At 38.7% G+C, this 14,830-nt stretch overlaps 1 protein-coding gene across 1 annotated transcript in view; it reads left to right on the top strand.

The window, feature by feature from the left end:
• LOC150084638 (BTB/POZ domain-containing protein 6-B-like) overlaps positions 1 to 14,830 on the top strand; it is a 171,886-nt gene that overhangs the window by 52,226 nt on the left and 104,830 nt on the right. Inside the window, exon 2 of the mRNA XM_090376521.1 lies at positions 9,040 to 9,469. Within this exon, the coding sequence (XP_090232647.1) occupies positions 9,040 to 9,469 (430 nt within the window). The remainder of the gene's footprint in view (positions 1 to 9,039; positions 9,470 to 14,830) is intronic.

Here is a 14,830-nt window from a genome sequence, read left to right as displayed (position 1 = left end):
GCACATTCTGCCTTGGGTTTGCCATTGTGTTGCCTGATGATCAAGTACAAGCACTGGCATTGATGTGGGCAGCTGAGAGCTCTATGGGTTTTCCAATTTAAATCCTCCAAGGGCACCCAATCTGTTCTTCAAGCTCTCATAAAAGCCCATAACAATGCTGAGTTGGCACCTAATATCTTCACACTCTTTACATCGAACAAGCACAATGACATCCACCTTGACAATATCATCTGTCATTCCAGATAGATCTGCATCAATGACATTAATGATGATTAATGACAGGAATTGGGATGTGCTTTTGTAAGAAGATGGATAAATTAGTTAGATGGGCTGTAAAATGGCATTGGATGTTTAATATTGTTAAATGCAAGGTACTGCATTTAGATAGCAGTAATCCCAGAATAACATACAAATTGGGTGGTACTGCTCTCAAAAAAAAGTTCTAGGGGGTGATTGTAAAGCAGTCTAACGTGAAGTGCTTTGAGCAATGCAGACATGCTTCTAGCACAGTTTGTGAGATTCTGTCATTGATATACAGTAATTTTCTAGCAGGAACAAGGTGACTATTCCATTGAGCAATTATAAGGCCACACGTTGAGTACAGTATACATGGCCAAAGATCATTTTAAGAGGGATGTGAATCTATTGGAATGGGTGCAGACAGAGAAGAGCAACAAAATTAGTTAGGGGCACCAAAGAGTACTGTACTCTTACCAAGCAAAACTTGTATTCTGTAAATTGCAGCATATGGACACTAGGCATCTGTATGGAGACTTGACTGAAACATTTAAGGCTTTAAATGGATTCAGTAAACTGAATATTGGTTGCATCTTTACTCTTTCTTGGATGACACATGAGGAAATCTAACCTGGCTTTGGATACAATAGTGGTTTTTTTGTTTCTCATATGTGCACTCACTCGCTGGGATAAAATAGTTACCTTAAAAATTGGCAAGAAATAAAATAATTCAAGATTGTGTTACTTTTTGGTGCTGCCTCTATTTTCTTTTAGGGATACAACTGTGGAAAATCCATTTTTTAATATTAAAAATAAATATTGTAAATTAATTTTTGATTTTAATATTTTTAATTATTTTTAAATAAATATTTTGAAGTATTTTTTAGTTTTGAAGCATGTTTGTTTTTCAGTTGGAAAACTGACATGCTTCAGCAGTAGTATGCTAACCAGACTCTTCTGTGAGGCGAGGTGAGAGAGAGAGAGAGAGAGAGCGTAATGACTGGATATACTCTCATAAAGCAGAAAATGCATGCTTCAGTAATTGTATATGAGAGATGTTATGCCAAATTTAAATGCATATTTTTCAGCTTGCACGTATAATTATTGAGACTAGGCTTATTAACTGGTCATTTTTTACATTTTATGTGATCATAACCAAGACTTCTGGAAGTTTTCATTGGCAAAATCTAAGAAAGCATTTTAGTTTCAAGTAGATGAAGAGCATGGTTGTACATCGCTGAAGGTCATACAGGGTCTTGAAGATCCCTGCATGCCTGGCAGAGGGAGGGGGGCTAATTGGATAAATATGCTGAAATTTGCTTTCAGCCAGCCAGAGTGATTGTTAGAATAAACTGCCATGTGGGGCTGTGAAAGTTTTGTCCAATCCTCCTTTAATAAATTTAAAGGAGGATTGGACAATGTAGTAAAGAGAATGAGTAAATTAAGTGGTAGTGTTATTATTATTATTTATTTTATTTATTTATTTTTTGACCACCTTTTTGCTCGAATTACAGCCCGTGCCATGATTCGAGCAAAAGGTGGCTCTACTAAACATGGAATATAGGTTTCTAATTTTTTGGCCAATGAGTGTAATATGCTCATTGCTCTCAAAGTGGCATAAGACCTGCAAAAGTCTTATGCCACTTTGAGAAAAGTTAGAAAGTTTCTAACTTTTCTCAAAGATTAGATTTAAATTCTTCAACTGAATTTAAAGATGGAAGAGTTCAATACCTGACAGCTAAAAACTGTAGAATATAAAAATAGCAACCATCAAAAATAGTGCATATACTCTAAGTCATAAATTCCTTGCAAAAGTAACTTGCCTTTTCACAGCAATTTAAAAAAAAAAAAAAAAAACATTGCAGGTAAACTGCAGTTTGTTTTTGGCTATTATGTCTCATTTGGAAAATCCTAACCATTGTGGAGCAGCATATTAAAATGACAGAAAATCACAGCAAAGTTCATCCTGAGATGTTTAGAGTGGGCCTGTAAATTAGAGTCTTATAATGGTAGATTTTAATTTCCCAGATATTGACTGGAATTTGTGGCTTGGTCACTCACGCACACTAGCAAGGCTTTTGGGGATTTATTGGATGACTGTTTTCTACAGCAGCATGTTCGGGAGGCAACTAGAGGGAGTAGTACTCTTGATCTGATTATCAGTAGTGATTCTTCATGCATCAAGAATCTGCAGATAAAGGAACCACTAGGTGGTAGTCATCACAGTGTGCTGAAGTGGGATTTACTCAGAGGTAACTACCATCAAGGGTAAAGAGAAGGGTTTTTGCTTTCGTAAAGGTGACTACGGTCGTCTGAGACAGTATTTAAATTCTATACGGTGGGACCAACAGATGATGTTACCAACAGCAAATTCAAAATGAGAAGCATTCAAAGAAATAATCTTGAAAGCTACTAGGCTTTACATACCAACTAAGAAATATTGTTCAAGATTTAGGCCTAAATGGATGTCAGATGAACTAATTAGACATGTGGCAGAGAAGAAAAATGCATGGGATACATAAAAATTAATCGGTGACACAGAGGCCTATGATAGATATAAGGTAATATGTAAACATGTCACAAAGGAGGTTAGGCAGGCAAAGGTAGATTACTAGAAATCTTTGGCACAGGATGCAAAGAGTTCTTTACTTATGTAACTCTAGAAGGAAGAGGATAAATCAAGAAGGGGATTGCTCCACTTGATATCGATGGTTCAACTGTTAATGATCCTGCTAACGCACTAAATGAATATTTTGCATCTATATTCACAATGAGGAGTTATTTAGGGAAAGGAATGCCAGAGATGTATTAAACTCTGGCAGTAAGCAAGTTAATCTTGTAATAACTGAGAATAAAGTGTAGGGAAAATTGTTGAAGAAAACATAAGAAAGGCACCTGCGGTGAATAGAATCTATCCACTTATATTAAAGGAGGCAGCAAAGGAAGTAAGCAAATCCTTAGCCATAATTATGAGAATTTCCTAGGACTCAGGGGAGGTACCCATGGACTGGAGATGTGCAAATGCCCCCCCAATCCACAAAGGAGGATGAAAGGGAGACATGGGTAGTTATAGACCTGTTAGTTTAACTTCTGTTCCAGGTAAATTAATGGAGTCACTGGTTAAAGAAGCATTGCAGGATCATCTAGACAAGAATTTCAGTTATAGCTCGCACAGAGGCCTATGATAGATATAAGGTAATCTGTAACCAAGTTACAAAGGAGGTTAGGCAGGCGAAGGCAGATTACGAGAAATCTTTGGCAAAGGATGCAAAGAAAAACAGCAAAGAGTTCTTTACATATGTAAACTCTAGAAGGAAGGGGATGAATCAGATTGGTCCACTTGATGTCGATGGTTCAACTGTTGATGATCCTGCTCAGGTAGCTAACAAACTAAATGAATATTTTGCATCGACATTCACACATGAGGAGTTATTCAGGGAGGGGAATGACAGGTGTATTCAACTCTGGCAGTAAGCTAGATAATCTTGTAACAAGTGAGAGTAAAGTGGAGGAGAAATTGTTGAAGATAAACACAACAAAGGGACCTTGGGTAGATGGAATCTATCCAGTTATATTAAAGGAGGTGGCAAAGGAAGTAAGTAAACCCTTAGCTATAATTATGAGAGCTTCTTTGGACTCAGAGGAGGTATCCATGGACTGCAGATGTGCAAATGCGACCCAAATTCACAAAGGAGGATCAAAGGGAGACACAGCTAATTACAGACCCGTTAGTTTAACTTCTGTTTCAGGGAAATTAATGGAGGCACTGGTTAAAGAAGCATTGCAGGATCATCTAGACAAGACTTCAGTTAAAGCTCAGATACAGCATGGGTTTGTTAAGGGGAAGTCTTGTCTGACTAATTTGATTAGATACTATGATGTAGTCACAAAGGAACTGGATTCAAAGAATAACTTTGATATCATATATTTGGATCTTAGAAAAGCCTTTGATACTGTTGCACATGGAAGACTGCTGCACAAATTGGAGGCAAATTGCTGCTATGGATAAAGGGATGGTTGAGTGGGAGAAGACAGAGTGGTAATCAATGGATACTGCTCTTTGTGGACTAATGTTATTAGTGGAGTCCCTCAGGGCTTAGTGTTGGGTCCATTGTTGTTTTCTGTATTTATAAATTATATTGATGATGGTATATCAGACTTAATGTCCAAGTTTGCAGACGATACGAAGGTTGGTAGGGTTGTTAAGGACACTAATGACAGTACACTGCTGCAACAGGATCTAGAAAAGTTGAGCAGATGGGCTGAGAGGTGGCAAATGAAGTTTAACATTGACAAATGTAATGTAATACATATGGGAAGCAGTAATCCTAGAGTAACCTATCAACTCTGTGGTACCATACTGACAGAGAATGAAAAACACCTGGGGGGTTATTGTGCAGGCAGATATGAAGTTTTCTGAGCAGTGCAGACAGTCTGCAAGAGTAGCTCATGGTGTCTTGTCAATGATATACAGCAATTTTTCTAGCAGAGATAAGGAGGTGATTATCCCCTTGTATAAGGCAATGGTCAGACCACATCTTGAGTACTGTATACAGATCTGGAGGCCTCATTTTAAGAAGGATGTAGAGCTGTTGGAACGAGTACAGAGAAGGGCAACAAGATTAGTGAATGTAACAAAGGGTTGCTCTTACGAAGAAAGACTTAAGTTTTGCAAGTTACAGTGTCTGGAGACTAGGCACCTGTGAGATGATCTGATGAGGTGTATAAAGGCTTGAATGGTTTGAACATGCTCAATGCTGATGGGATTCTTCCTCTTGCTTAGAATAATCATCTGAGAGGGCATAAATTCAAATTGAGGAAAGACAGATGTAGGATAGATGTGCGGAAGTTTGCCTTTAGCCAGCGGGTGGTTGATTGCTGGAACAAACTTCCATCGGTCATTGTAGAAGTTGATAGCTTAAATAGATTCAAGGCATTACTTGACAAACATTTGGAGCGAGTGGATGGGTGAAATAAGGGTGTTTTTTTTTTTTTTTTTTTTTGCTGATGCTATATAAGCTTGCTTTCTTGCATAATGTGCCTTTGCTAATGCTAATATATACTTTTTATTTATTGATATTTTGTATTGGTACTTTATTGATACTAAGATTATATTGGCAGAAAAATATCAAGTATAAACAAAGAAAATTATTTCTTAGTTGCTTTTGATTCAATTCCTGACTGCTCAAATGAAGATCAGATCTTTTTGGTAATCAAATACCAAACTGAAGGGGAAGAACCAGCATTATTATGTATAGTATTCATTGCTTTAGAACAAAGACATGCTGGAAAATTTGTCTGAGTCTCTTTCAAAGAACTGAAAAAAAAAAAAAAAAGAGATATTGAATTATCAGACTGTGTGGGACAGATTTTGATAATGTGGCAAATTTGTCTGGTTTGTATAATGAGCTCAGATATTCATTAGAGAATGTCACACACACGCACGTATTACGAACAGCTCGAATTTGCCAAGTGAAAAAAGTATAAAAGCGATTTGTGTTCAAGCTTCCTTTTTTTTTTTTTTTTTGCAAAATTTGCATAATTTGTTCAATTTGAAGATGGCAAAAGCTTTATGAAAGATTATTATTATTTTTTTATTATTATTATTTTATTATTATTATTATTATTAGCCATATGGTGCAAGGAAGCCTGAGGCTTATGCTGCACCGGCCAAAAAAAAATTCTGAATTATCCTGAGAGAGAGAGAGAGAGAGAAGTAGAAGGGAATCACCAAGAAAGAGAAGAATGATGATGATATCCTGCTCGGGACCCTGGGTGTACCAAGCCCATACTCACCAGATATGAGCCCCTGGGGTTATGACCATTAAAATCTTTTAAGTACTTCAATTTTCAGCTTGTTTTGAAGAAAGTTGTAGATTATACAGTAGTTATAAGGATGTGGTTCAGTTGCTCGGATAACCTTATAGAAGACAAATTCCTGAATCAGGACATGAATCTCAGAGAAGCCAAAAACTCAGAAAGAAGTAACATATTTAGACACAGCAACTTTTTCTGCTATTTTAACGGACTTTCTGAAAAGGATGCAGTCAGGACTGCTGTACAAAATTCAAATATTAGTCTAAATTAATGTTGTGCTTCACTGTGGAGGCTTAGTAAATATGAATTCAATAAAACAGTGTTTCCCATGTGGTGTTCCATGGAACTCTGTGGTTCTGTGAAGTGAAAGTGTGGATTCTGCCAGAAAATAGGGGGGGGGGAAGGCATTTGATTAACATTTGAAGACTTAAAAAAATTTTAAAAATGTTTCTCCAAAGAAATTAAATAGTTTTTTTTTATAATTTTAATTTAAGAAATCACAGCATGTTCTCATAGGTTAATCCAGAGGTTCCCAACCTTTCTCGGTTCACGGCGCCCTTACTGTCCCAGTAATTTTTTACGGCAGCCCTAGGCAAAAGAAATACCTAACACAGTGGTTGTTTGACCTTTTAATATATACCTATATATAATAATTTTATTCTCTATATAGAGGTACTAAATAAAGATCAATTATAGATCACCAGAAAATTAAAAAGATATGGTACAATGCATATTGTACTGTACCCTTTATATTGTATCCTTTTTATAATGAAATAAATATATAAATTTCAAAATAATAATAATAACTTTAAGTAACTTAAACCCAAATTACAAGGCACCCCACGAATGTTGTTGTGGCATCCCGGTTGAAAACCACTGGGTTAATCGGATGATTAACTGACACACCACTCAATGTCCCACTGAACAGCTATTATAGAGGGTGCCTCGCTGCGTGCACTGCTGATTGACTGCATGCTGATGGCGCCTGCAACAAACGTTGTTGCCCTATTGACTTCATTTGAATACCTTTCCAGCCATGGTGCTTGCCATGTGTCGTATAACATTAGTACAAAACCCCACCGTTATTTTTCGGACACCTTGTAATATCAATAGTATATGAGGAACTCATAGTGCTAATGCAGAAACATAGTGAAGATTTTAGTGTAATAATTTACTCACTTGACAGCCCCCTATATGGAACCTTTAGCATTAGCATTGGAATTGGCACATGATGCAAGAAAGCAAGCTTATATAGCCTCAGCCAAAAAAAAAAAAAAAACTCTTATTTCACCCATCCACTCGCTCCTAATGTTTGTCAAGTTCTACCTTGAATCTATTTAAGCTATCAACTTCTATGACAGATGGAAGTTTGTTCCAGCAATCAACCACCCTCTGGCTAAAGGAAAACATCCGCACATCTATCCTACAACTCTCTTTCCTCAATTTGAATTTATGCCCTCTCAGGCGATTATTCTGAGCAAGAGAAAGAATCCCATCAGCATTGAGCATGCTCAAACCATTCAAGGCTTTATACACCTCAATCAGACCACCTCGCAGGTGCCTAGTCTCCAGACACTGTAATTTGTAAAATTTAAGCCTTTCTTCGTAAGTGCAACACTTTGTTCCATTCACTAATCTTGTTGCCCTTCTCTGTACTTGTTCCAACAGCTCTACATCCTTCTTAAAATGAGGCCTCCAGATCTGTATACAGTACTCAAGGTGTGGCCTGACCATTGCCTCATACAAGGGGATAATCACCTCCTTATCTCTGCTAGAAAAATTCCTGTATATCATTGACAAGACATCATGAGCTACTCTTGCAGACCGTCTGCACAGCTCAGAACACTTCATATCTGCCTGCACAATTATCCCCAGGTCCTTTTCATTCTCTACCACTGTCAGCGTGGTATCACAGAGTTGATACGTTAACTCTGGAATTACTGCTTCCCATATGTATTACATTACATTTGTCAATGTTAAACTTCATTTGCCACCTCTCAGCCCATCTGCTCAACTTTTCTAGATCCTGTTGCAGCAGTGTACTGTCATTAGTGTCTTTAACAACCCTGCCAACCTTTGTGTCGTCTGCAAAATTGGACATTAAGCATGATAGACCATCATTAATATCATTTATAATTACAGAAAACAACAATGGACCCAACACTGAATCCTTTGGGACTCCACTAATAACATTAGTCCACGAAGCGCAGTTTTCATTGATTACCACTCTGTCTTCTCCCACTCAACCATCCCTTTATCCATAGCAGCAATTTGCCTCCAATGCCACACTGTTCCAATTTGTGCAGCAGTCTTCCATGTGCAACAGTATCAAAGGCTTTTCTAAGATCGAAATATATGATATCAAAGTTATTCTTTACATCCAGTTCCTTTGTGACTACATCATAGTATCCAATCAAATTAGTCAGACAAGACTTCCCCTTAACAAACCCATGCTGTGTCTGAGCTGTAACTGAAGTCCTGTCTAGATGATCCTGCAATGCTTCATTAACCAGTGCCTCCATTAATTTCCCTGGAACAAAAGTAAAACTAACAGGTCCGTAATTACCTGTGTCTCCCTTTGATCCTCCTTTGTGGATTGGGGTCACATTTGCACTTCTCTAGTCCATGGGTACCTCCCATGAGTCCAGGGAAGCTCTCATAATTATGGCTAAGGGTTTGCTTACTTCCTTTGCCACCTCCTTTAATATAACTGGATAGATTCCATCCACCCAAGGTCCCTTTGTTGTGTTTATCTTCAACAATTTCTCCTCCACTTTACTCTCACTTGTTACAAGATTATCTAGCTTACTGCCAGAGTTGAATACACCTCTTAGCGTGAACGTTGTTTAAAGAAGTATTGTGATGTGAAATATATCCACAACTCATAAAATTTTCATAAAATTTCTTTAAACTCTCTTAATAAAATAAGGTTAATGTCCCTCTCTCTCTTTTTTTTCCTAATAGTAATTTTTTTTTCTTTTGTAGGCATTGGAACATTTCCTCTAACACAGGCCAACTTTATTGTACAGCAGTCTCCTCCACCAGCACTCACCATTTCATTACCAAGTCCACCTCCATATAAAGGGCCTTCATCTCTCTATAGTACAGCACCATCTATAATAAATACTCCCAGAGCTGGAACTTTGGCTCCAAGTGAAACAGTTGATCCTAACTGGCAAGCCATTAGAGCCAGTGTTCGTGAACGAAATGCTGCAATGTTTAATAATGAACTTATGAGCGATGTTCATTTTCTTGTTGGCCCAAAAGGTGCTACTCAGAGAATACCTGCTCATAAATATGTCTTAGCTACTGGTAGCTCAGTTTTCTATGCTATGTTTTTTGGTGGCCTAGCTGAAGACAAATGCGAGATTGAAATTCCAGATGTAGAACCAGCTGCTTTTCTTTCATTGTTAAGGTAACATTTTGTAGTTATTAATAAAATTTATATTTGTTACTGACTGTGTTAAATTTACAAATTAAATCGATAGTGATGTTTAGGAATTAAAGTAAAAAATAATTCTAAATGTGATTGGTAATAAATTTTGGAGTTATGACTGTATCAAGTGTAATAAATTTGATGAATTTGAGGTATTGCTCAAAACATCAAAGGCAGATATTGTTGGGATATCAGAGACATGGTGTCACACAGATATAAGGAATGCAGAACTGGAATTTAGGGAGTTCAATGTGTACAGGAAGGATAGACAGGATAGGAAGAGAGGAGGGGTTATGCTATTAGTTAAGAAACACATAAAATCCAAGGAAGTGAAGCCAGTCGACATCGCTGGACAGTGCAGTGTCGAGTCGGTTTTGTGTGACATAAGCATTGGGAGATCAAAATTGAGAGTAGGAGTATGTTATAGGCCTAATGACTCTGATGAGTATAATAAGAAACTGTACAGGGAAATAGAGTGGGCCAGTAAATTAGAGAGTCTTATAATGGGGGGGGGCTGAATTTAATTTCCCAGATATTGACTGGAATTTGTGGTTTGGTCACTCACACACTAGCAAGGCTTTTGTGGATTTATTGGATGATTGTTTTCTACATTAGCATGTTTGGAAGGCAACTAGAGGGAGTAATATTCTTGATCTGATTATCAGTAGTGATTCTTCATGCATTAAGAAACTGTAGATAAAGGAACCACTAGGTGGCACTGATCACAGTGTGCTGAAGTGGGATTTACTCAAAGAGGTAACTACCATCAGGAGTAAAGAGAAGGGTTTTTGCTTTTGTAAAGGCGACTATGGAGGTTTGAGACAGTATTTAAATTCTATACAGTGGGACCAACTGATGATGTTCCCAACAGCAAATTTAAAATGGGAAGCATTCAAAGAATTAATCTTGGAAGCTACTAGGCTTTACATACCAACTAAGAAATATTGTTCAATGTTTAGGCCTAAATGGATGTCAGATGAACTAATGAGACATATGGTAGAGAAGAAAAATGCATGGGATACATATAAATTAATGGATGACATGGAAGCCTATGATAGATATAAGCTGGTCTGTAACCAAGTCACAAAGGAGATTAGCTGACCGGGCTAGCTGGTTGGGTAATGTGCCTGCCTGGCAACCCAAAGGTCGCGCGTTCGAATCCCGCCTCGGTCTTGGATCAGAGTAAATGCAAAAACTTTGGGAGGTGCATTATGGCCACAGAAGCCGATGCGCCAACAACTAACAAAAAAAAAAAGAAGAAAAAAAAAGGATATTAGGCAGGCAAAGGCAGATTATGAGAAATCTTTGGCAAAGAATTCAAAGACAAACAGCAAAGAGTTCTTTACCTATGTAAACTCTGGAAGGAAAGGGATGAATCAGATTGGTCCAGTGGATACTGATGATTCAACTTGTTGATGATCCTGCTCAGGTGGCTAACAAACTAAATGAGTATTTTACATCTATATTCACAAATGAGGAGTTATTCAGGGAGGGGAATGCCAGAGGTGAGTTAAACTCTGGCAGTGAGCTAGATAATTTTGTAATAATTGAGAGGAAAGTGGAGGAGAAATTGTTGAAGATAAACATAAAAAAGGCACCTGGGGTGGATGGGATATATCCAGTTATATTAAAGGAGGCAGCAAAGGAAGTAAGCAGACACTTAGCCATAATTATGAGAGCTTCTTTGGACCCAGGGGAGGTACCCATGGACTGGAGATGTGCAAATGTGACCTCAATTCACAAAGGAGGATCAAAGGTAATTATAGACCTGTTAGTTTAACTTCTGTTCCAGAAAAATTAATGGAGGCACTGGTTAAAGAAGCACTGCAGGATCATCTAGACAAGACTTCAGTTATAGTTCGGACACAGCATTTTTTTGTTAAGGAAAAGTCTTGCCTGACCAATTTGATTGTATACTATGATGTGGTCACAAAGGAACTAGATGCAGGGAATAACTTTTTAGCATTAGCATTAGCATTAGTAGAGGCATTTGATGCAAGAAAGCAAGCTTATGCAGCATCAGCCAAAAAAAAAAAAAAAAAAAAAAGTAACATAAATAAATAAAAAATAACCACTTCCACTTCACCCCTCTGTTCGTTCGAAATACCTGTCCAGCTGAGCCTTAAACTTATTTAGGCTATCAACTTCCACAACAAGGGATGGAAGTCTGTTCCACCAACCAACCACCCGCTGGCTAAAGGCAAATTTCCGCACATCTATCCTACATCTGTCTTTCCTCAATTTGAATTTATGCCCTCTCAGGTGATTATTCTGAGCAAGAGGAAGAATCCCATCAGCATTGAGCATGCTCAAACCATTCAAGGCTTTGTACACCTCTATCAGATCACCTCGCTGGTGCCTAGTTTCCAGACACTGTAATTCGCAAAACTTAAGCCTTTCTTCGTAAGAGCACCCCTTTGTCCCATTCACCAATCTTGTTGCCCTTCTCTGTACTCGTTCCAGCAGCTCTACATCCTTCTTGAAATGAGGCCTCCAGGCCTGTATACAGTACTCTAGGTGTGGCCTGACCATTGCCTTATACAAGGGAATAATCACCTCCTTATCCCTGCTCGAAAAATTCCTATATATCATTGACAATACACCATGAGCTACTCTTGCAGCCCATCTGCACTTCTCAGAGAACTTCATATCTGCCTGCACAACCACCCCCAGGTCCCTTTCATTCTCTACCACTGTCAGTGTAGTACCACAGAGTTGATACGTTGCTGTGGGGTTGCTGTTTCCCATATGTAGTACTTTACATTTGTCAATGTTAAACTTCATTTGCCACCTCTCAGCCCATCTGCTCAACCTTTCCAAATCCTGTTGCAGCAGCATAGTGTCAGTAGTGTCCTTGACAACCCTGCCAACCTTCGTATCGTCTGCAAACTTGGACATTAAGCCTGATATACCATCATCAATATCATTTATAAATACAGAAAACAATAAAGGACCCAATACTGAACCCTGAGGGACTCCACTAATAACATTAGTCCACGATGAGCAGTGTCCATTGATTACCACTCTCTGTCTTCTCCCCCTCAACCACCCCTTTATCCATAGCAGCAATTCGCCTCCAATGCCACACTGCTTCAATTTGTGCAGCAGTCTTCCATGTGCAACAGTATCAAAAGCCTTTCTAAGATCCAAGTATATAATATCAAAGTTATTCCCTGCATCCAGTTCTTTTGTGACTGCATCATAGTATCCAATCAAATTGGTCAGGCAAGACTTCCCCTTAACAAAACCATGCTCTGTCCTAGCTATAACTGAAGTCTTGTCTAGATGATCCTGCAGTGCTTCTTTAACCAGTGCCTCCATTAATTTTCCGGGAACTGAAGTTAAACTCACAGGTCTATAATTACTTGTGTCAGCCTTTGATCCTCCTTTGTGAATTGGGGTCACATTTGCACATCTCCAGTCCATGGGTACCTCCCCTGAGTCCAAGGAAGCTCTCATAATTATGGCTAAGGGTTTGCTTACTTCCTTTGCTGCCTCCTTTAATATAACTGGATAGATCCCATCCACCCCAGGTGCCTTTCTTGTGTTTATCTTCAACAATTTCTCCTCCACTTTGCTCTCAGTTATTACAAGATTCTCTAGCTTACTGCTAGAGTTGAATACACCTCTGGGATTCCCCTCGCTGAATAACTCCTCATGTGTGAATGTCGATGCAAAATATTCATTTAGTTTGTTAGCTACCTGAGCAGGGTCATCAACAGTTGACCCATTGATATCAAGTGGACCAATCTGATTCATCCCCTTCCTTCTAGAGATTACATAAGGAAAGAACTCTTTGCTGTTTTTCTTCGCATCCCTTGCCAAGGATCTCTCGTAATCTGCCTCCTCCTGACTAACCTCCTTTGTAACTTGGTTACAGATCAACTTGTATCTATCATAGGCGTCTGTGTCACGTGTTAATTTGTATGTATCCCATGCATTTTTCTTCTCTGCCATATGCCTCATTAGTTCATCTGACGTCCATTTAGGCCTAAACCTTGAACAATATTTCTTAGTTGGTATGTAAAGCCTAGTAGCTTCCAAGATAAGTTCTTTGAATGCTTCCCATTTTGAATTTGCTGTTGGCAATATCATCAGTTGATCCCACTGTATAGAATTTAAATACTGTCTCAGTCCATTGTAGTCGCCTTTATGAAAGCAATACCCCTTCCCTTTACCCCTAATGGTAGTTACCTCTTTGAGTAACTCCCACTTCAGAACACTGTGATCACTGCCACATAGTGGTTCATTTATCTGCAGATTCTTAACGCATGAAGAATCACTACTGATAATCAAATCAAGAGTATTACTCCCTCTAGTTGCCTCCGGAACATGCTGATGTAGAAAACAATCATCCAATAAATCCACAAAAGCCTTGCTACTGTGTGAGTGACCGGCCCCCAAATTCCAGTCAATATCTGGGAAATTAAAATCCCCCATTATAAGACTCTGATTTACTGGCCCACTCTATTTCTCCGAACAGTTTCTTATTATACTCATCAGAGTCATTAGGCCTATAGCACACTCCTACTCTCAATTTTGATCTCCCAATGCTTATGTCACACCAAACTGACTCGACACTGCACTGTCCAGCGATGTCGACTGGCTTCACTTCCTTGGATTTTATGTGTTTTTTAACTAATAGCATAACCCCTCCTCCCTTCCTATCCTGTCTATCCTTTCTGTAGACATTGTGCTCCCCAAATTCCAGTTCTGCATTCCTTATATCTGTGTGACACCACGTCTCTGAAATCCCCACAGTATTTGTCTTTGATGTTTTGAGCAATACCTCAAATTCATCAAATTTATTTACTCAACTCCTGGCATTGGTGTACACGCAAGTATACATGCACCTGTTCTTTTTCTTAGCTACTCTAACACAACCCATGTGTTTACTTGTACCCCAATGATTCCCAGCAGTCTCTGAAATATCCTGCATCTTATTTTCCAGGCTGTTGCTCATTCCAATAGAAGCAGTGCAAGAATCACTTTCACCTCTGCCAGTGGCTACTGTTAATCTATTAGTCCTTGTATCCCCCCCCCCAATCTAGCAGTTTTCCGACCCACCTAACACTGCCTCGATAGCATCAGCAAACATTCTTGCACCCTTTCTATTTAAGTGTATCCCATCCCTGTAGAAGCAGTCTCTCCTGTTAACAAGTACAGACCAGGCTGAAAAAAATTCTACCCCTTGAGCCCTGCTCAATCTTTCCAGGGCCGAATTGATTGACAGGCCTCTCATCATATACTCCCTCCTATCGTGTCTGGGCAGAATTGCAGACACTTTCAATTTCAACCCTAATTCACGGCTTTTTTTCATCAGTGACCTGTACTTGTCAA

Source organism: Mastigoproctus giganteus, chromosome 6, assembly GCF_048544385.1.
Source record: "Mastigoproctus giganteus isolate SK-2022 chromosome 6, ASM4854438v1, whole genome shotgun sequence".
In the NCBI taxonomy this organism is placed as follows: domain Eukaryota; kingdom Metazoa; phylum Arthropoda; class Arachnida; order Uropygi; family Thelyphonidae; genus Mastigoproctus; species Mastigoproctus giganteus.
Note: the sequence above shows the minus strand (reverse complement) of the source record. Positions and strands in the feature narration are given on the sequence as shown.